Source organism: Sus scrofa, chromosome 6 (assembly GCF_054392235.1).
Source record: "Sus scrofa isolate SSC_HxYL_T2T_F1_AM1 chromosome 6, Sscrofa_HxYL_maternal_Yorkshire_Landrace_v2.0, whole genome shotgun sequence".
Lineage (NCBI taxonomy): Eukaryota > Metazoa > Chordata > Mammalia > Artiodactyla > Suidae > Sus > Sus scrofa.
The window spans coordinates 61,097,083-61,111,099 of NC_139388.1; the positions used below are offsets into that span (position 1 = coordinate 61,097,083).

Here is a 14,017-nt window from a genome sequence, read left to right on the forward strand (position 1 = left end):
TTTTCCGGTGGAGGTCTCAATTCGGTGTTCTCCTTATACTCTTCTCAGGATATTGGGAAAAACTGCCTAGTTTAAATCCCAGCAGCCAGTCCTCCACCAGTGTAAATCCTGACGACGTCATTACAGCTCAGGTATCTTTTCCTCTGAGTTTGAGTGAGCTCAGGGTGGTCCCTGCATTTGCCCCTTGTGCCTCCGGTGCTTGTAGCCCTTGCAGTTCTCCACGCTGTCTGCGTAAAACCATTTACTACCTCCGCACCCCTCATCCCCCTTACAAAGTCCTCTTCCCAGTTCGATCCTCACCCCTAGCCGCGCCCTCCGTTCCTGGAGAGTCGTGTCCATGCCCTGGTCCCAGGATTCTGGAGCCCGCCCTCCTGCGATGCCCTCCCTCCCAGTCCCTCTGTACTCCTCAGACCCGTCTTTCTGCTCCGCAAGCTTCCTCTTGTGTTCCTTCCCTTCTGTTGCCCGAACGCGGTCTCTGTCCAGCTCAGACAGAGTTTTGGGTGAAGGAGGGGGAAAAAATAGCTTTATTTCTTTGCCTGGCAAAGGAGGGTCACAGCCAGCTAATGTCCTAAAGATTGTAGCTCTCCCCTCCCCCTCACCTCCCGCCCCAGGGGAGATTTGGATGTGGGTTTGTAATTTGGGAGTAGAGAATAGGGCGGAAGATTAGGATCAGGGTAGAGTCAAACTTGCCTTGTTTTCAAACCTGGTGTTCAGTGGTCTGGTGGTCCTTTTTCTGAATGAGGATGCAGGTTCAATCCCTGGCCTTGGCTCCGTGGGTCCGGGATCTGGTGTTGCCATGAGTTGTGGTTTAGGTCGCAGACGCGGCTTGGATCCCAAGTTGCTGTGGCGGCAGCTGTGGCTCCGATTCGACCCCTAGCCTGGGAACGTCCATGTGGCACAGATGGAACCCTAAAAAAGCAAAAAAAAAAAAAAAAAAAAAAAAGGCGTGGGGGGAAATTAAGCCTTGAAAGTCTTGCACGTGATATAATACAGAAATAATTAAAACAGGATCTGCAGGGATCGAGGAACAACATAGGGAGAGGGGCCCTGGATTGCAGTAGGAGGGGGGATATCAATGCTGGGGCACCTTCCAGACCCGGAATGGGGAACGAGGATAAACCAGTTGGAACCTTGGGCAACAGAGAAACATGGTGCTGGGAGAGAAAGAGAGGAAAACTAGTGATTTTGTTCTCAGAGAATAGGTTCTTGTCTTCTCCCAGAAGGATTTCAGACAGGAGACTGGGAGGTCAAGAAAGCAAGGGGAGTGTTTTTAAGTGATAGTACACTGCCAAAGAGGGACAGGGCAGTAGCTGCACTCAGTTTCTTCAGCAGGCTTTTTATGTGGTCTCTAAAAATGAAGGGGCAGGGGAGTTCCCATTGTGGCTCAGTGGGTTAAGAATCTGTCTAGTATCCATGAGGATGTGTGTTTGATCCCTGGCCTTGCTCAGTAGGTTAAGGTTCTAGCACTGCTCAAAGTTTCAGTGTAGGCTGCAGATTTGACTTGAATCTGGTGTTACTGTGACTGTGGCATAGGCCAGCGGGAACATTTGACCCCTAGCCAGGGAAGGTCCATATACCATGGACACAGCCCTAAAAAGACAAAAAAAAAAAAAAAAAAGGCATAAAAATTTTAAAAAGATACAAATTTTTTGTTTGAATCACTCAGTAACATAATTAGAAAAGATGAATTTTAGAGAGTTTCAAGAATGAACAATGTACTGAGCTCCCTGGTGGTGCAACAGGTTAAGGATCGGAGTCTTGTCACTGCTGTGGCTTGGGTCCCTTCTGCGTCATGGTGTCCGTCCCTGGGCCTGGGCACTTCCTCATATGGTATGGTTTCAATCCCTGGCAGGAGCAGCCCCAAAAGAATAAAATAAAATACACAGAAAGAATGAACAATATACAAGAGAAATTCTCCCTTTCAGAAGCATGAGAATGTTTCTCTCAGACCTCACCAAAATATTTTCTACAAAAGTAGAAAAATATCCCATGAGATCCGTGAAAGGTGCATACTGTTTGAGACATGTTTCCCACCACCACCACCACCCCACACTGGTATGAAGCCTACTTCGATTTAACTTCTAAGTAGGTTTTTGTTTTTCTTTTTCTTTTCATTTTTTAAAGGCCGAACCTGTGGTATATGGAAGTTCCCAGGCTAAGGGTCCAATCAGAGCTGCAGCTGCCAGCCTGTGCCACAGCCACAGCAGCTCAGGATCCAAGCGATGTCTGCTACCTACACTACATCTCACTGCAATGCCCCAGATCCTTTCACCCACTGGGCAAGGCCAGGGATCCACAACCAGGACTCCTAAATAGTCGTTTTGGTTTTTTTTCCAAATGAGGAGGGAAATTTTTCTGACCACAGTCAACAGACCATCAGCATTTTCTGTGTAGATACCACTGAACATTCATTAAATCTATCAAATGTTCAGACTCAGACCAAAAGGCATTTTTTACCCATTTTCACTAAAGTGCGTATTTTTCCTCATAATTAGGCCATTTGTCAGTTTAAAAAAACTCAGGAGTTCCCTTGTGGTACAGAAGGTTAAGGAGCTGACATTGTCACTGCAGCAGCTTGAGTCGTTGCTGTAGCTTACGTTCAATCCCCCACCTGGGAACTTCTACATGCCATGGTCATGGCCAACAAACAAGCAAGCAAACAAAAATCATATCCCTGGAGTTCCCCTCATGGCTCAATGCTTAATAACCTGTCTAGGACCCATGAGGATGCAGGTTCGATCCCTGGCCTTGCTCAGTGGGTTAAGGATCCAATGTTCCTGTGACTGTGGCATAAGCCGGCAGCTGCAGCTCCGACTCGACCCCTAGCCTGGGAACCTCCATATGCTGCAGTGTGGCCCTAAAAAGAAAAAAAAAAATCTTGTCCCCTGTTTTATTCTTTTTTCTTTTTCTTTGTGTGTGTGTGTTTTATTCCACTGTCCCCTCTTTTATACCCCTGTGCTTTTTTCTCACGTATACCCAGGGGTGGAACTGCTAGGTCATAAACTAGTTCTTATTTTTAATTTCCTGAGACAAGTCTTTCCAGTTTTCCACAGTGGTGGCACCAGTTTGCATTGCCACCACCTGATGGAAAGGGTTCCCTTTTCTCCACATCCTTGCTAGTAATTTGTCCTGTGCTCCAGGAAGTTGCTCACTGGAACCTTGGAATATCAAGTTTCCGCAGAGTGTCTTTGTTTTGTTGGGGGCTTGACCACCAAGCAGGCTCACAGTGTAATTTTTGGTTTTGGTTTTTTATTTGGTTGCGCCCCTGGCATGTGGAAGTTCCTGCACCACATCAGTGACCGTAGCCCCTGCAGTGACAATGAGATCCTTAACCTGCTGTGCCACAAGTGAAACTCTATTCGTGTTCTTCTTCTTCTTTTTTTTTTTTTTTTTTTTTTTTTGGCTTTTAGGGCCACACCGTCAGCTTACAGAGGTTCCCAGGCTAGGGATCAAACCAGACCTACAGCTGCCAACCTACACCACAGCCACAGCAACACCAGATCTGAGCCGTGTCTGTGACCTACACCACAGCTCACGGCAGTGCCAGATCCTTAACCCAGTGAGCTAGGCCAGGAATCGAACCCACATCCTCGCAGAAACAATATTGGTTCCTTAACCCGCTCAGCGACAATGAGAACTCATGGTCTTAACCTCATGGACCCATTGCACTTGAATGACTCTTCAGTTAATTGATAATTTTGTTCACATATCTCCTTATCACGCCAGCATTTCTCAACACATTGTTTTAGTTAAGACACCATGTCATCAGTATACCTGTGTGCTTTCATTGCTCTTCTTATCATAATATTTAATTACTTCTGGCTCTCCCTTATGGGAAACAAACTATTTGAAGGCAGGCTATTGATTGTATTGCCTCCTAAATGATCAGTTGTAAGTTATTCCAAACTCACAGAAGGATCGAATTCAATTTAATGAGTGCAGTCAAGATTGCTGGAATGGGGAGTTCCCATCTTGGCTCAGCAATAACAGATCCAGCTAAGATCCATGAGGATGTGCGTTCGATCCCTAGCTTCAGGGGGTTAAGAATCCAGCCTTGCTGTGAGCTGTGGTGTGGTGTAGATCAGATCACAGGCAAGGCTCTGACCCCACATTGTTGTGGCTGGGGTGTAGACTGACAGCTGCAGTTCCAGTTCGACTCCTCTCCTGGGAACTTCCATCGGCTTCAAGTGTAGCCCTAAAAAGCAAATAAAATAAGATAAAATAAAGATTGCTGGAATGTATAAGTTCATAGATCAGTAGGTTACATGGTCGTGGAGACAGGTAATTATACATGTTACACTTGATTCCTTACTCCCATAATACAACAACCTAATGTTCTGAACATTTGACACGCTCCTGCTATATTTTGTTCACACGTCTGTATTCAAGGCACCATGTGCTAAACGGATCTAACTCATCAACAAGGGAGTGTTTTCATGAATTGTTTTAAAATCACAAGATTTCGGGAGTTCCTGTCGTGGTGCATCAGAAACAAATCCGACTGGGAACTATGAGGTTGCAGGTTCGATCCCTAGCCTTGCTCAGTGGGTTGAGGATCTGGCGTTGCCGTGAGCTGTGGTGTAGGTCACAGATGCAGCTCGGATCCCACGTTGCTGTGACTGTGGCCTAGGCCAGCAGCTGTGGCTCTGATTGAACCCCCAGCCTGGGAACCTCCCTATGCCGCAGCTGTGGCCCTAAAAAAGCAAAAAATAAATAAAAAATAAAAAGACAAGATTTTGGAGTTCCCGTCATGGCTCAGTGGTTAACGAATCCGACTAGGAACCATGGGGTTGCGGGTTCAATCCCTGGCCTCTCTCAGTGGGTTAAAGATCCTGCGTTGCTGTGAGCTATGGTGTAGGTTGCAGATGCAGCTCGGATCCTGCGTTGCTGTGAGCTGTGGTGTAGGTTGCAGATGCAGCTCGGATCCTGCGTTGCTGTGGCTCTGGCATAGGCCAACGGCCACAGCTCCAATTCGATCCCTAGCCTGGGAACCTCCATTTGCCGAGGGAGCAGCCCAAGAAATGGCAAAAAGATAAAAAAAAAAAGTCACAAGATTTTAAATTTAAGATTCTTTCTGAAAGGCTCCATGTTATAACCATCACAAAAGAATAATCATGTATTTCTCAGGTTGAGCAATGTTTCTTGGTGGGTGACAGAGGACCTGCCATCAGTGACTGAGAGAAGTAGAAGGTGTGCCGTTTCCACATAACAGGAAATCGAGGGGGTGGAGCGCAGGGTGTCATGGGTCACTTGGCCAGTCCCCTGCCCCTTCTACTAGCCTAGCACTCAGTCTTTGGTGTCCTTGAAGCAGCATGGCTGCTGGATGACTAAGCACTGCCACATCTGGGTCACTGCTGCAGCTTGGGTCACCATTGTGGGGTGGGTTCAATTGCTGGCCAGGAACTTGTGCATGCCATAGGCCTGGCCAAAAGGAGAGAAAGGAACTCGTGCTGGACAGAAACCTTACATAGGTCCTGAGTGTGGCTAATCCTTAGATAACCTTAAGTTACCATCAGGTAATCCATACTGGTGAGAGGTATTTTATTTATTATTATTATTATTATTTTTTTTTTTTGGTCTTTTTGCCATTTCTTGGGCCGCTCCCGCGGCAAATGGAGGTTCCCAGGCTAGGGGTCTAATCGGAGCTGTGGCCGTTGGCCTACACCAGAGCCACAGCAACGCAGGATCTGAGCCGCGTCTGCAACCTACACCACAGCTCATGGCAATGCCAGATCCTTGACCCACTGAGCAAAGCCAGGGTTCAAACCCGAAACCTCATGGTTCCTGGTCAGATTTGTTAACCACTGCGCCATGACGGGAACTCCAGGTGACAGACTTCAAAGATGTCATGAGGGTGGCAATACCTTTAGCAGACATATATTAGGCTTCTCAAGAAAATTCAGGAGTTCCTGAATGTATCCCCCTAAACCAATCTCATATGTAATGACCTTCCCCCACTACCTTTTCAGAGCAGTTCCCCAGAGCGATCTGAGATGCTGTCTCCTGGGCTATAATCCTCATTTTGCCCCAAATAAAATTCAATTCATGACTCCAGCGTTGTGGGTTTTTTTGTTTGTTTGTTTTTTTGGCATTTCTTGGGCCGCTCTCGGGGCATATGGAGGTTCCTAGGCTAGGGGTCGAATCGGAGCTGTAGCTGCTGGCCTGCGCCAGAGCCACAGCAACGCAGGATCCAAGCCGCATCTGTGACCTACACCACAGCTCACAGCAACGCCAGATCCTTAACCCACTGAGCGAGGTCAGAGATCGAACCCGCAACCTCATGGTTCCTAGTCGGATTCGTTAACCACTGAGCCACAACGAGAACTCCTATAGTTGGATTAACGCACTGTGCCTCAGCAGATACTGCAAAAAAATTATTTTTTGGCTTTCTCTCTTTTGGCTGCACCCGAGGCATACACAAGTTCCCTGGTCAGGGCCTGAACTCCCCCCCGCCAAAGCTGTAATGAAAGCCACAGCAGTGACAACACAGAGTGGTTCCTTAACCCACGGCCACCGTGGAATTCCTTGCTTTCTCTTTTTAGGATATCGTTAGGGAATGACGGATGCTTGATAAATTTGTTGCACCAATTATTTCAACATATGTACATGAGAACATTATATTATGCCCCTTGAAACTCCTAAATGAAGTATTTCAAGTACGTCTCAATAAAACTGGGAAGAAAAAAGTTTGTTTGTTTGTTTTGTGTCTTTCTGTGTTTTTAGGGCAGCACTGCGACATATAGAGGTTCCCAGGCTAGGGGTTCAGTTGGAGCCATAGCCACCAGCCTATACCACAGCCACAGCAACGCAGGATCCAAGCCTCATGTGCCACCCACACGACAGCTCACAGCAACACCAGATCCTTAACCCACTGAGTGAGGCCAGGGACTGAAACTGCATCCTCATGGATGCCAGTTAGGTTTGTTAACCACTGAGCCACTGCTGCACCCGAGGCATATGGAAGCTCCTAGGCTAGTGGTTGAATCAGCTACAGCTGCCGGCCTACCCCACAGCCACAGCAACACCAGATCCAAGCTGCGTCTGTGACCTATACCACAGCTCATGGCAATCCCAGATCCTTAACCCACTGAGTGAGGCCATCAAGCTGCAACCTCATGGTTCCTAATCGGATTCTCTTCTGCCAGGCCATGACAAGAACTCCAGAAGTGATTTTTTTTTTTTTTTGCTTTTTTTCTCTTTTATATGATTTTTATTTTTTCCATTATAGCTGCTTTAAAGTGTGTTTTTTGTTGTTTTTAATTATTTTTTTCCATTATAGCTGGTTACAGTGTTCTGTTGATTTTCTACTGTACAGCAAGGTGACCCAGTCACACATACACATATACATTCTTTTTTCTCGCATTATCATGCTCCATCATAAGTGACTAGATATAGTTCCCAGGATCTCATTGCTTATCCAAAAAAGGCTTTTAAAAGGCAAGACACATTGGGAAAATTAAAGACTGAACAGTGAAATTTACAGTTTCTTAAAAATGTAGTTGTTGTTTTTTTTGTTTTTTTTTTTTTTTAGAATTAGTGTATTTTAGTTTAGTTTTGAGATTAGGTCATAATCCCACATCAAGCCACTGCCCACTTGGAGACAACTCAAGAGCACAAATGCAAGAAACCCGCTGGCAACAACAGCTGTTTTTTTTTTTCTTTTTTTTGGGAGGGGGCCACACCCTTGGCATATGGAGGTTTCTAGGCTAGGGGTGGAATCAGAGCTACGGCTGCCAGCCTACACCACAGCTCACGGCAATGCCCGATCCTTAACCCACTGATCGAGGACGGGGATCAAACCTGTGTCCCTATGAACACTAGTCAGATTTGTTTCCACTGAGCCAGGACAGGAACTCCAAAAAGAGCTTTTTACATGATCTTATTTGCAGAGTTCCCGTCGTGACTCAGTGGTTAACGAATCGGACTAGGAACCACGAGGTTGCAGGTTCGATCCCTGGCCTCGCTCAGTGGGTTAAGGATCTGATGTTGCCGTGGTGAAGGCCAGAGGCTGTGGCTCGAATTGGACCCCTGGCCTGTGAATCTCTATATGCCGTGGGTGCAGCCCTAGAAAAGGCAAAAAGAGACCAAAATAAATAAATAAATAAATGGTCTTATTTGCAGAATAACAACGGATGCACAGAATTTGAAAACAAACTTGGCTACCAAAGCGGGGGTAGAGGGGGGAATAGACAGGAGTTTGGGGTTTATGGACTGAGTGCCCAGTGGGGACATGCCATGTCACACAGGAAACTCTACCCGATTTTGATTATCTAATAATCATATTAAATAGGGAGAGGGCATGTAGAGCAAGAAGTAAGTTCCTCTCACTACATGGTGCCTGTTCAAGGGAGCATTAGGGAGTTCTTGTGGCTCAGGAGGTTAGGAACCCCACTAATACCCATGAGGATACAGCTTCCATCCCTGCCCTTGCTCAGTGGGTTGAAGAACAAGTGTTGCTGTGAGCTGCAAAGTAGCAGATTCGTCTTGGAGTCCCCTGTTGCTGTGGCTCTGGTGTAGGCTGGCAGCTGTAGCTTCAGTTTGATCCCTAGTTTGGGAACTTCCATATGCCACAGGTGTGGCCCTAAAGAAGCAAAAGAAAAAGGGGGGACATTAAAAGGGGTTTTCTTTCTTTCTTTCTTTTTTTTGTCTTTTTGCCTTTTCTAAGGCTGCACCCATGGCATATGGAGGTTCCCAGGCTAGGGGTCAAATCGGAGCTGTAGCTGCCGGCCTACATCACAGCCACAGCAACTCGGGATCCTTAACCCACTCAGCGAGGCCAGGGATCGAACCTGCAACCTCATGGTTCCTAGTTGGATTCGTTAACCACTGCGCCACGACAGGAACTCCTAAAAGAGGTTTTCTCTTTTTTTGTCATAGATTTCATTTGTTGTTTCTTTACATATAATTTTTTTGCAGCTTGGAATAAACCTTAGTTCACTTAATTTCTATGTTAATTTCTTCTAAGCACTTTCTAAAATTTTTTATTTTATTTTATTTTTTTTTGTCTTTTTGCCTTTTCTAGGGCTGCTCCTGCGGCATATGGAGGTTCCCAGGCTAGGGGTCCAATCAGAGCTATAGTCACCGGCCTACACCAGAGCCACAACAATGCGGGATCGGAGCCGAGTCTGCAGCCTACACCACAGCTCTTGGCAACGCCAGATCCTTAACCCACTGAGCAAGGCCAGGGATTGAACCCGCAACCTCATGGTTCCTAGTTGGATTCGTTAACCACTGAGCCACAACGGGAACTCCTAAAATTTTTTATATCTCATGATAATCTTTACTTTTTTTTTTTTTAATAGCCACACCTGAGGAATTCCTGTCGTGGCGCAGTGGAAATGAATCTGACTAGAAACCATGAGGCTACGGGTTCGATCCCTGGCCTTGCTCAGTGGCTTAAGGATCCAGCGTTGCCATGAGCTGTGGTGCAGGTCACAGCTAGGATCTGGTGTTACTGTGGCTGTGGTGTAGGCCAGCAGCTGTAGCTCCAATTGGACCCCTAACCTGGGAACCTCCATATGGCACAGGTGCAGACATTAAAAAAAAAAAAAAAAATTGCCACACCTGAGGCATATGTACTTTCCTGACCAGGGATTGAATCTGAGCCACAGCCGAAACTTACACCACAGCTGCAGCAAGGCTGGTCCTTCAACCCACTGTGTCAGGCCAGGGATCAAACCCGAGCCTCTGCAGAGACCAGGTTGAATCTTTAACACACTCCTCCACAATGGAACTCCACATAATGTAAATTTTTAAGTATACAGATGATAACAATGTACATTCATTTTGCAAAGTGATTACCTCAGTAGGTTTTTTCTTTTTTGGCGGGGGGGGTCTTTTTGCCATTTCTTGGGCCGCTCCTGCAGCATATGGAGGTTCCCAGGCTAGGGGTGGAATGGGAGCTGCAGCCACCAGCCTACACCAGAGCCACAGCAACGAGGGATCCGAGCCGTGTCTGCAACCTACACCACAGCTCCCGGCAACACCGGATCCTTAACCCACTGAACAAGGCCAGGGATGGAAGCCGCAACCTCATGGTTCCTAGTCAGATTCGTTAACCACTGCGCCAAGACAGGAGCTCCTGTATATATATATATATTTTTTAATTTCTTAATTTTTTTGTCTTTTTAGGGCTGCAAGACAGGAGCCCACTGCATGAGGCCGGGAATCGAACCCACGTCCTCATGTGTGCTGGTTGCGTTCATTAGCCGTTAAGTTGTGAAGGGAAATCCTGTAAGTATATTTTTAAATATATTTTGAGGAACCTTAACTTTTTTCCAGAGTGGATGTTCCAATTCACAGTATGTTATGTAATTAATATTTTAGCAACTTTTTTTGGGTCATATTATCAGGTACTATAGTCACATCCTCAAAATGCTCAGATTATGGCTATTAACCCCACTGGAGAATATTTTATTTATTAATATGTGATATATATATATACATATCACATAAGTATGTATGTATGTAGTCCTGATATGTGTATATATGTATATTTGTATATAATTGCGATACATATATGTATACGATTATGATATATGTATGTAATTGTGATAGGTATATATACACATATTATATAATTATATATATATATACACACACACACATATGTACATACACATCACATAATTATATATATACATTTTTTTTAGTGCCAGACCCGCAGCATGTGGAATTTCCCAGGCTAGGGGTCCAGTCGGAGCTGCAGCAGACTGCGCAGTGTATGCGACCTCACACACCACTACTATATCGTGAGTACTACAGAACTGCATTTCAGTCTCTGTCTTCTAATGTAGAAAAAAAGTGAAAGATCTAACTGCCTTTCTTGAAGGATTCATGAGTCAGGCTCCATCCCACCTCGTAAATAAAGAGGGGCTCAAAAGAGCTGTCAAGATCGTGAAGCCTTTATACGTAGAAAGTAGGAAAGATAAAGAGATACTATTAAAAGGAAAGAAAATCTTGTTGGCAAGGTTACCTTTTTAGGGGGAGAGAGGACAAAGGGCTTGCCTGTATTTAACCTGAGCAGTGTGATTCAAGAGACTCCAGACTGGGTGCTTTATGGCCCCACTCCAGTGTGTGCTTGGAGGTTAATTGTGATGCAGTCTTGGTGTGCTGTGCTGGGGGTAAATGACTTCATTTCAGGGCTTTTATTTTGTCGGAACACTCCTGAAACCTGCTGCACATCCATGCGTGCACCACCCATGAATGTAGTTCTTCGCATTCTCTTCCGTGTCCAAGGTTGACATGAGGCTTGCATGCTGATTTATATGATGGGAATATAGTAAGCATATGCCAAATATTAGTTACAGAGTTCCCTTTGTGGCTCAGCAGGTTAAGAACCTGATGAGGGAGTTCCTGCCGTGGCGCAGTAGAAACGAATCTGACTAGCATCCATAAGGATGTGGGTTCAATCCCTGGCCTCGCTCAGTGGATCAACAATCCGGTGTTTTGCCATGAGCTGTGATGTAGAGCGCAGTCGCAACTCAGAGCCCACAGTGCTGTGGCTGTGGCTGTGGCTGTGGCCAACAGCTGCAGCTCCGATTAAACCTCTGGTCTGGGAACTTCCATATACCACACATGTGTCCCTCAAAAGCAAAAAAAAAAACCAAACAAACAAACAAACAAACAAACAAAAACAAACCTGACTAGTGTCCAAGACAATTTGAGTTTGATCCCTGATCCCACTCAGTGGATCGTCTCGGGCAAGTTGCGGTGTAGGTGGCAGATGGGACTTGGATCTAGCCTTGCTGAGGCTGTAGAATAGGTCAGTGGCTACAGCTCTGATTAGACTCCTAGCCTGGCAACTTCCATATGCCTTGGGCACAGCCCTACAAAGGCAAAAAAGAAAGAAAGAAATAAAAGAAAATTTAAAAAACCATACAAACCCTTTTTTGTTTGAATTGCTCAATGACATAATTGGAAAAGATAAATTTTAAAGAGTTCAAGAATGAAAAATATGTAGAATTGCCTGGTGGTGCAGCAGGTTAAGGATCCCTCCTTGCCACTGCTGTAGCTCAGGTCAGGTCGCTGCTGTGGCATGGCTTCCTTCCCTGGCCTTTGGAACTTCTACATGTGGCATGGTCTCAGTTCCTGGCAGGAGAAGCCAAATAAATAAAATACGCATAAAAAATGAACAGTATCCAAGAGGAACTGTCCCATTCAGAGGTATTAGAATGTTTCTATCAGCCCTTGCCACACTATTTTCAATGAAAACAGAAAAATATCACATGATATCTTTGAAAGATGCATGCTGTCAACCCCCAAACTCGCAATGCTATGAAACCTGCATTCATGAGTTGTTGCTTTTTTCCCCCTAGGGCCACCCTAGGCATATGGAAGTTCCTAGTCTAGGCGTCAAATCAGAGCTGCAGATGCTGGCCCATGCTACAGCCACAGCAATGCCAGTTCTGAGCCTGGCCTTTGACATACACCTCAGCTCATGGCCTGCCAGATCCTTAACGCACTGAGCCAGGCCAGGGATTGAACCTGCATCATCATGGATACTAGTTGGGTTCGTTTCTGCTGAGCCACAACAGGAACTCCTTAAATGCTACTTTCTTTTTTTTTTTTTTTTTTTTTTTTTAATGAGGAGGGAAATTATTTTCACCAGAGTCAGCAGACCAGCATTGTTTTCTGAGTAGATACAATTGATCTCTTCAGTAAGGACATCAAATGTTCAGACTAGAGCAAAACACATTTTTTACCCATTTTCAATAAGATGTATTTTTTCTTCATAATTAGGCTATTTGCTAAAAAAAAATCGAGTCGGCAGTTTGGGGGGTGGGGGATGTGCTTGCGTTTGGGGTGGAAATCCTGTGAAACTGGACGTGATGATCATTATACAACTACAGATGTGATAAATTCATTGAGTAATAAAAAATAAATAAATAAATCAGGAGTTGCCTTGTGGTGCAGAAAGCTTTGTGACTTCATCAGCTTGGGTCACTGCTGTGGCTTAGGTTCAGTCCCGTTCCTGGGAATTTTCACATGCCATGTTTGTGGCTGAAAAACAAAAACCAAGAAAATCCTATCATTTTATTTCATTCTCTGATATATAACCAAGAGTGGATCTGCTACGTCATAAGAAAGTTCTGTTTTTAATTGCCGGAGAAAACTGTCCAGTTTTCCACAGTGGCTGCACCAATTTGCATTGGTGCAGTTTAAGTGGGTTCTCTTTTCTCCACCACATCCTTACTAATATTTGTTTTGTGTTCCAGGAAGGTAGTCACCAGCACCTTGGAATATCATGCCCTTTTTTTTTTTTTTTTTTTTTTTTTTTTTGTCTTTTTGCCTTTTCTAGGCCCGCTTCCCACGGCATATGGAGATTTCCAGGCTAGGGGAGTCTAATCGGAGCTGTAGCTGTCAGCCTACTCCAGAGCCACAGCAACGCAGGATCCAAGCCGTGTCTGCGACCTACACCACAGCTCACGGCAACGCCGGATCCTTAACCCACTGAGCAAGGCCAGGGATTGAACCCCCAACGTCATGGTTCCTAGCCGGATTCGTTAATCACTGTGCCATGACAGGAACTCCCGGAATATCATGCTTGAGCAGAGTGCCTATGTTTGCTTTGGGCCTTGACCCCCTCAGACGGCCTCACAGTGTAATTTTGTTTCTTTGTTTGTTTTGGTTCCACTCCTGTAGAAGTTTCTGAGTCAGGATGGAACCCGTGCCACAGCAGCAATGAGAGCATCTGCAGAGACAACGGGATCCTTAAGCCACTATGCAACAAGGGAAACTCCATTTATACTGTTCTTTTTCATGGTAGTATTTTATGGAAAACTTTTCTCTCTTTAGAGGAAGAATCTTCGTTTCCTAAGTAACTGACCCCCACGATTTTATGCATTTATCTTATAACCGTTGCAGAGAGTCTCTTAAAGTTAGCAGGTGCAGGAAATCACCTTAAGGACGCCGCCCTTCCCGGCTCAGGTGCTGCCCAGGGGTCGCTCCTGGCCCCGCCCCGCACAGACAGCGCCCCGCCCAGGTCCCGCCCCCGGAAGTCCCGCCTCTTCGCGGC

General features: G+C 45.6%; 1 protein-coding gene across 1 annotated transcript in view; it reads left to right on the top strand.

The window, feature by feature from the left end:
* Positions 1–10,233, top strand: part of LOC146402437 (uncharacterized) — a 43,809-nt gene extending 33,576 nt beyond the window's left edge. Inside the window, exon 5 of the mRNA XM_084961520.1 lies at positions 10,132–10,233. Within this exon, the coding sequence (XP_084817646.1) occupies positions 10,132–10,208 (77 nt within the window). The 3' untranslated portion in view covers positions 10,209–10,233. The remainder of the gene's footprint in view (positions 1–10,131) is intronic.
* The last annotated feature ends 3,784 nt before the right edge of the window (positions 10,234–14,017 follow it).